The following is an 8871-nucleotide window of genomic DNA, read 5'->3' as shown; positions in this document are numbered from 1 at the left end:
GCAGTGCTATGATGAGGCTTCTGCTTCAAGGCAGGGTGGGTTGCTATCCTGCTGGTTTAGAGCAAAGAATCTGACCCAAGTGGGCCCAGCTCCATGAATAATGGCTGGCTGGCTCATGTCTTTCCTGGGGCGGAAGGAGAATTTCTGAGTCACTACCCTTTATTTCATCACTGAAAATGGTTTTAAAAAAAAAGAAAGAAAGAGAAATAGAGGCCCATTCATGGTTTCATGATTTCTAATTAAACAAAGCAGGCAATAGTATCTATAAGTGTCTAGGCATCAGGTTTGCCCTGGATATGCCAACTTTAGGGAATGCAGCAGCTTTTGGCTGATCCTGGTTTGGCCTGAGGGCAGAGATCACATCTTTGTGACTCAATGCTCTCAGAGATGATGAAGTGGGTGATTGAAGATGTGATTTCTAGAAACTATTATGTCACAATGAAGTAGTTCTGCTTTTAGTCTGTTCTGTAGAGGGAATGTTATAGAATAAAATATACTGTTTGGTGGAACCCTTAGCTGTTGCTATGAGGAAACAAGGTTGAGACCCTGGGCTTTGCCAGAGGTGGGGAGTTGTGTTTGTGTGTGTGTGTGTGTGTGTGTGTGTGTGCATGTGCATGGGGCGGGGGTCCCTATTTGGTGTCAGTTTAACACTGCCATGAAACTTGGGGTGCAGAATTCCTCTGCCAAGGCTCTGCTTATCTAACCAGCTTTCCCTGTTGGGGCTCCCAAGAGAGAGAAGGAAATGAAAGCTGGGCCTGAGAAGATGGATTCTCAGGAATGGGAATGCCTTGTTTTTCTTGGGTTTCTTTCTTGGTTCTAGACTTTAAGAGGCATAGCTGATCAGGCTGGGTAGGGAGTGCCGTGATGCTGCCTGCCATCTGGATACCAGACAGGAGTTGGGATAGGCCAAAGCCTATGGGCTGTGGAGAGTTTTCAGATGCTGTTGCTGCTCGAACCCTGCTCTGCTGGGTTCCCTAAGACTTCAAAATTTTAATGTTCCAGCCTTGCCTCAGCTTTGACGGCCCATGGAACAAAGGAAACAGTGTTTTTGCATGCTTAGGCCATGTTATTAAGAAGAGAGCCATGTTCCTGCATTAAAGGTAGCATCGTGTTGGTGCCTCTCCCTGAAAATAGGTGGAGAATCTCAGGAACAGAGTTGGGCTCTGAGATTCCATCCCCCACCCCCATTTGCAGGGCCTCCCTTATTGCCACTACTGGAGGAATTGGAGATCCTTGGTTGTGGCTTAAGTAAGGGAAAAGATGAGCAGCCTGGAGTCTCACTTGTGTGTTATATTGCTTGGAACTCCAGCATCAGGTTCAGACCTTTGTATTTAGATGTCCTCTCCAGGGTCCCTTTTTTTGAAATGCAGTATACCCTATTCCAGGGACAAGGAGAGGAAGAGGCCATGGGTAGCCTGTGGGATTAATTGATAAGAGGAGAGAAGCTGGGATGTTGATTGGTTGATTGAGTAGTGTGTAAGGGAAGTGCTCCAAGCTTTCAAGATTTTGCCAAAAGTTTCCCTAGCACAGGACTCTGAGGTTCAAATGTGAATTCAGCCTGAATCTAGCCACAAAGAAAGGACTGCAGAGACTCAGCCGCTTGCTTCTCACTAAGTCTCAGGATCATTTTCCTAGAGCCCTTGACTTGAGTCTCCTTGGCTGGGCTCAGTCTTTTCACCTACGTCTTTTAATTTGGAGCATCTTCTTGCCCATTGGACTTCTTGACAGAGGGACACTCAGTGAACCTTGCACACTTTTATTCAGGCTCATTCGAGCCCAGTTATCCTGATTTTATGAAAGATCTGGGAGAAATTCTCTACCCCTACAGAGGTTCTGAATCTTCTATCGCACCCTATTACAATATTTCTTAGAAGAATCTAAATAGTAATAATTTTATGACCACTATTTCCAAATAAAGTGTGTCAAAAGTCATAACTTGCCAGGCATGGTGGTGCGAGCTGTAATCCCTGCAGTTTGGGAGGCTGAGGCAGAAGGATTGAAAGTTCAAAGCCAACCTCAGCAGCTTAGTGAGGCCCTAAGCAACTCAGTGAGACACTGTCTCTAATAAGATATAAAAAGGGCTGGGGATGTGGCTCAGTGGTTAAGTGCCTTTGGGTTCAGTCTCTAGTATAAAAAAAAAATTTAATAACTTTTTAAAAAAAAATCTTGTAAATGTTTTTGAGACTTTGTGCTCACCAAATTTGGAGGCACTCATGTAAGTACCATTACTTGATTTAGAAATCCTAATGCCTTGGCCAACAAAATGAATGTCTTTTAACTTCCTAATTCCTTTAGGGAAAGACCTGTTTCTTTATTGAAGGTCCTTTGGCTTTGCCCTTGTGTGGGGAAAGGGTTAATAATGAGATTGTGTCGGAGGAAGTACCTGTAGCTTTCTTCATAAATGCTGTATCTAAGCCACAGAAAGGTTATGCAAAAGGACAAGAGCCAATTCCATTCACTGCAGTGGATGGCTCAGAAATTCTTTGATGAGGTTCATCTGTAATTCCTGACATATCACATCTTCATTTCCAAACCTGTTCATCCACTCCCAACAGGGCTGCCATCCTGGGGCCACCCAGAGTTTTGATATTTCCATCTTCTGGAGAGGACTGAGAAGAATTTAGGTGATATCAAGTATAGTTTGGGTACTGCATGTATGTAATAGAGGAATAAAGGGCATATCTCTTGAGATCTTTAGGAAAAAAGGAATCAAAGTAGAGTCTGGTTCTAATTTTTGGCCAATCTTTAAATTTCAGAATGGGATATTTTTTTAGTTCCTGCTGGGCCACTAGAATATGACCATGACTGTATCAGGCCATTTCCTCTCCAGTCTACCTATAGGCATGAGGTTGGAATGCAAGGTTAGTCTGGAGATCCATTACAATCTAGATCATGATGTATAACCACCCAGATGTTTCAACTCTGGATTCTAATCATCCTGTTATCATTTAGCCTAATCTGTTTCCAAACCTGTGCTTGAATCCTAAAATTGCTGGGAACTCACTGCTTCCACGAACAGGTCTATTTGTAGCATCTTTAGGAGTTATTTTCACTCCCAAAGAACAGAGTTTCTTCATCTAAACTTGTCATTCTTGGGGCCTATGTACCCTCATCACCCTCTTCACCCTCATCACCCTCATCTCTGAACACAGTCCAGATCTCCTCTACAGACAGTACTGGTCAGGCCTCTCCCAGCCCAGGCATAGCAGTACTCATAAACACAACATGAGAGAGAAGCTGTGTGGCTCACCAGGGGCCGTGGGATGGGCTTCTGGGGCTTTTTGGAGCCCAACTTCTTCATGGCATTGTAGTATTTCTTCTGTTCCTCTGTCATGAAGATGTCTTGGCCCCCTAAGTGAAGGAGGGAGACATACTATTGTTATTAAAGTAACAGGATCCCTCTGGGAAACCAAAGTCAGAGCATTCTATATGAGAACCTTCTCCACTTCATGGTAGAAAAGACATGCCCAGCCTAGAATCAAGGAGAGTCTTGCCTGGACACCACAACCAAAGACAGTGGTAGGACGGAGCTCATCTTAGACTTCCTGCCTGGGTTTCTGAAGCCAAGCTTGTTTCTGTTCTCCAGAAACACAGAGACACTGCGTGGACAGGGGGTGGGGAGAGCTTGGGAACAGGACCCAAGGAGAAGATACATGTTGGTTTAATTCTGAGCCTTCATTTCATTTCAGTCAAACTCAGAGGACTTCTAGAGTCAGTCTCTGCTGGGGGCAAGAATTTCTAAGCAAAGATTGAGGACACAGGGTCTCAAGCCCTTTCTTGAGAGGAGTTGCTGAGGACAGTTAATACCTTATTCTTGAGTTCCTGGTCTTTAAGGGACCTTGAATGGTTTTTCCAGAGCCTCCGAGTTGCACTGCCCCTGCTGTTAGAGTGTCACATATGGTAATGATTGACTCTGTCTCCCTCCCTGAAGACTGAGTGTTAATTTTCTTTAAGGATCCTCTGGACCACCGTCATTCAATTCCTCACCTTTCAATTCCTATTATAATCTGAAAGCCCACAGCATGACTGTGTAAATGAGTCTGCAAATGCTGAGAAATTGGGCTGATATCTATGGGATAGGAGAGGAAATATCAAAAGGCTTCTTGGGAAGAACATCTTGGTGAGGCCAGACAGGGGCTGGGGCAGTGAGTAGGTGAGCACTGGGTGGGGTCAGACTGAGACTTCTGGGCAAGGAGTCTGTGGTTGAAGTTCTTATCTCAATCTTGTCATTGGCTTATCTCACTCTATCAATCACATAACATGGCTAGTTCTGTTCTCTGGACCTCAGTTTCCTCATCTGGAAATAGGAGAAAAGATTGTTTGAATGCTCTCAAATTGCTGGAATGGAGTACTGATGATGATGGTCACTGCTGACTTGCAGAGCCCCTCTGGGGCTCCCATAGCTCTCTCCTGCTCTTTTCTAATACCTAGGACCCTGAGCGAGGACTTTCTGTAGGTGGGATGCCTTCTCTAGTGGATATACATTCTAAATTATAATAGTAACACTTAGTATCTAGTGCCCACTGTGTGTTCAGTTCTTAACTAGATGCTCTTTGTATATGGTTTTATTTTTTTCTCATCACACTCCTGATAAATATTATTAACTCCATTAAATAGGTAAGAAAACTGAGACCCAGGGAGGTATATGATATTTCCAATATCACCTATTCAGCTGGTGACTGAATCAGGAACACATATCTGGGCTTATGTAATGCCAAAGGCTATTCTGTGCTATGTGACTCAACCATGTGACCCCTTTTCTCTTTGGATCTCGGTTTATACAAATCTAAAATGGTGCCACATCTAACTCAGGGGTATGGAGTGTACTTAACGAAAGGATAGTATGAAAGCATTTTATGCCTTCAATACTCTTATATTTTACTATATTATAAATGCAACAGTTTCCTATTAATCTGAGTCAATATTCATGGAGCCAAGATCCTTCCTCCCCATCCCAAGGATGATTGGAATTCTGCCAAAATCTGGGTCTTGGCCCTTCCCAAGTTTTCCTGACTTAGTCCTCTGTGAGTCAGAGCCCCAAACAGAGCAGCAAATATTGGATCCTAATCCTTCCCTGTAGATGTTTCCCAAGGTGTCACCTGTGACAGTCTCAGCACACTTGGTTCCAGCTGGGAAGACTGAGGTCATTTTGAGAAGGAGAATGGGGACCTAGGGAGGGGCATTTTTGACATGGGGTGCATTTCTTGTAGCAGCAGCAGCCCCAGGCACCAGATAGGGGTGAGGCCCACAACCAGGGGGCAAAGGTCAATTTGATGTTAAGTGCCAAAATTAGGTTCTGGGTTAGGCATAGAGGCCTATGAGTAGCATTGACTTTAGCCATGAGGTCAGGCCAGGGGGCAGCAAGTATAAGATTCCCAGAAACAATGGAGCTCCACGTATCTTTTTTTTCTGTTGATTGAAGTTGTCAATTATGACCCCAACAAAGAGATTCAGTGTGAAGAAGCCACCAAAAATGATGAAGATGACGAAGTACAAGTACATGTACACGTTGTCCTCCCACTTGGGCTGAATGTCGACCTGTGACCAGACAAGAGGGAATAGGAGAAAGAGGTTGGGTGTCTTAGCTTAGGTTTACCCTAAAAGTCAACCCTGGGACAAGAACCTGGGAGCAGGTAATTTTCCAGGAAGCAGGATTGAGGGAATTGGGGAGAATAAGCAGAAAGTGAAGAAAAGTTAATGAAGCAGGTGTTGTTAGGCAGACCATCATTGTGGGTAACTGATGCTCAATCCTGTTGGGGCCCCCTGAAGACTGTGTAGAACATACCTCAGAATGGAACCACCAAAGGACAGGGAAGCTGGAGTATTTATTTATGACTCCCCAAGCTTATCAGTGAGGGTTGTGCCTAGGGATGTTAAATCCCCCGTCCTTGGGGGACAGGCTGCTGAGCACGGAACACGGGTCAGGGCATCACTGGGTCTGTATCCCCCAGGGCTGTATCTTTGGCATACCAAAGCTACTTGGTTATCATTTGTTGACTATGATGAATAAATGGTGGAATGAGTGAACTCGTGGGTAAATACATGACAAATGTATAAGCAATTGTATCAAAACTTGAGTGAAAAGGGACTGAATAAATAAGTGAATGAAAGCAAGGGACTGAAACACTGAAGAAAGTCTTGAGACAGAGAATCAGAAAGGCAGAATGCAAGCGAACTCAGAAGTGGGCTGAGGGAACACCGGTCAGGACATCACTGGGTCTGTCCACTAGCATCTCCCCCACTTCCCGAGGCACCTGAGATTCTGTCTTATTCCTTCAATGTCCCTTTTTTGTAGCCATTGCCCTGGTTCCTATTCCTGTCTAGGAGTGGCCTCCCATATACCATCCTTCAGAGATTACCTGGTGCTCTCCTGGTGAGCACAAGAAGAGTATGAGAGGCCTGGGAGAGTACATGGGAGGGGAATGGGCTAGGTGGGCTTAAACACAACGCAGAAGGCCAGCTGGACACTACTGCAGGGAGGGACAGTTGAGACTGCTGGATGACCACACCTCTTCTGACACCAATGCCATTTTCGTTTCATTTCAAATACAGACATGGACATGATGCTCAGAGGGGAAGACTGTAGATACAATGAATTGATGAGACTTACCTCTCGGGAATCAACAGCCGCATACATGATGTCCATCCAGCCTTTAAAGGTTGCCTGGAAACAAGGAGCAGAAGCCACTCAGTGCCTGCCAATCTATCTGCACTGGACCCCTGCCAGGCCATGGTGGCCCAGTGAAAGAGCAGGATGCTTAGGAGGCTTGAGGAAGAAAGGGCTTGGGCAGAAAGTGAGAAAGGAAAAAGTCCTTTGGGTGACTTGACCAATATTATAAGATAATTTAAAGTAATCCACATGTGGCTATTTCAGAATAGAGTGGCATCAAAGACACGGAACCTTCTAGAGTTTGGCATGATTGGCTATCTGGATGCTGTAGTGCCATCTGCTGAGACTGCTCTGTGCTCTGGATCAGGCTACCTGTCTTGGGGCTGCCATTTTCTCAATCACTTTCCCACCAATGCACATGACATAAGAATGGGATATAGCTACCTCTGGAATATCAGGAAGTTGGGAGTAGAAGACCTCCACATTTTTGTCTCCAGTTTTATTGTTCTTGAGGTCTTGAAATTGGGCATGCCTTTTAACATATGCTGGTCATGAAAGACATCTCAAGTCGTGCACTCCTAGGCCTTTTATAGCGTTAAATGGACTATTCCTATTCATGTATATGTCTGTTTTTCTCATATAGCATTGGTGCCTGAAACCAGTTCTGACTGTATCCCCCAGGGCTGTATCTTTGGTATGCCTGGCATACCAAAGCTACTTGGTTATCATTTGTTGACTATGATGAATAAATGGTGGAATGAGTGAACTCGTGGGTAAATACATGACAAATGTATAAGCAATTGTATCAAAACTTGAGTGAAAGGGGGACTGAATAAATAAGTGAATGAAAGCAAGGGATGAAGGAATAAATAGAAAGCATGAATGTGTTTGACTGTCATTATGAAAACATCATATATTATAGTAAGAAACTTAATTAGACTTGATTTATTACCATCTAGGAGACGATATAAAGTAGAAGACTGAGCACGTGGCTATACAATGGTCATTTTGTATAGGCAGTGTGTTCTAAGTAATCCCTTGATATAACCCCATGGGAGTCCCTTCCCTTTATTCTATGCTCTTAACCTAGACTTGTCTAACTGCACCGCTGAAGATGGCACTCATTGGTAATGTCTTCTAGCCTAATGGGTATCATTTGTGTAGTCTATAGGAATGAAGAATGACCTCAGCCCACACTTAGTGATATCCCTAGCAATATCTCTATATAGCATCTTCTGGAAGATTCCAGACTTTCTTCACTTGTTGGGCATCCAAAGAAAGAGAAATGGTTGATCTCATAGTTGACTCACCACCTGAAGAAGTGCGAGGTAACCCATTGCAACATTGTCAAAGTTGACTTTCACGTTGACCCAGAAAAAGTTGTCACTGTTGTTTTGATTCTGACAATCAGAAATGTTATTCACAATTGACCAATGCACAAGAGAAAAGTCCTTGTTGGTATTGTTGATGCACCTCCAAAACTTCCCTGCGAAGAGGTTCACGCCCATGATGCTGAAGATGAGCCAGAAGATGAGGCAGACAAGGAGGACATTCATAATGGATGGGATGGCGCCCACCAAGGCATCTACCACCACCTGGTGGGAAATAGAAAAGGACCTGGGACACTGCAAATGCCCCTCCCTACTGGGTCCCATTTCCTTCTATACTCATTCAAGCTACTTCATGAGCCAGTGGGCCTTTGGAAACAGCAAGAGAAGTGTGTTAATTAGTGCAATAAATCACACTCAGAAGATTAAGAGACATTGGGCAGCTGAAGATGGGTTTAGATCTTGTTCCCCTAACCTCACTGAAGGAAGGTTTCAGTATCTTTCCTTAGGACTGAGAATATGGATCATTTTATAACCATAAGCATACTCATTTAGAGGTATAAGTATATGTGTTGTATTCATATATGCAGGCTTTTCAAACCTTACTTTATTATCCTCAATTTCTGCATTTTAGAGAATTTGTACAAACATCAGTGAAACTAAATCTATATTCACCAACTCACTCATTTGAAAATCAGCAAACAAGAAAATGGGTACAAGCTGGGCACAGTGGTGCATGCCTGTAACCCCAATGGCTCGGGAGGCTGAGGTAGGAGGATTGTGAGTTCAAAGCCAGTCTCAGCAAAAACAAGGCCCTAAGCAACTCAGTGAGACCCTGTCTCTAAATAAAATACAAAATAGGGCTGGTGATGTGGCTCAGTGGTCAAGTGCCTCTGAGTTCAATCCCTGGTACAAAAAAAAAAAAAAAAAAAG

At 44.0% G+C, this 8871-nt stretch overlaps 1 protein-coding gene across 4 annotated transcripts in view; it reads right to left on the bottom strand.

Moving 5' to 3' along the window:
* Scn10a (sodium voltage-gated channel alpha subunit 10) overlaps positions 1–8871 on the bottom strand; it is a 93889-nt gene that overhangs the window by 8984 nt on the left and 76034 nt on the right. For 3 of the 4 annotated variants that reach the window (XM_015489622.2, XM_015489624.2, XM_048795057.1), the window contains 4 exons: positions 7921–8205; positions 6611–6664; positions 5401–5538; positions 3251–3355 (listed from right to left, as the gene is read on the bottom strand). In XM_015489622.2, the coding sequence (XP_015345108.1) occupies positions 3251–3355; positions 5401–5538; positions 6611–6664; positions 7921–8205 (582 nt within the window). Of the gene's footprint in view, positions 1–3250; positions 3356–5396; positions 5539–6610; positions 6665–7920; positions 8206–8871 lie in introns of all 4 variants that reach the window. The other variant, XM_015489623.2, reaches the window with a different exon arrangement.

This window comes from Marmota marmota, unplaced genomic scaffold, assembly GCF_001458135.2.
Source record: "Marmota marmota marmota unplaced genomic scaffold, marMar, whole genome shotgun sequence".
NCBI lineage: Eukaryota > Metazoa > Chordata > Mammalia > Rodentia > Sciuridae > Marmota > Marmota marmota.
Note: the sequence above shows the minus strand (reverse complement) of the source record. Positions and strands in the feature narration are given on the sequence as shown.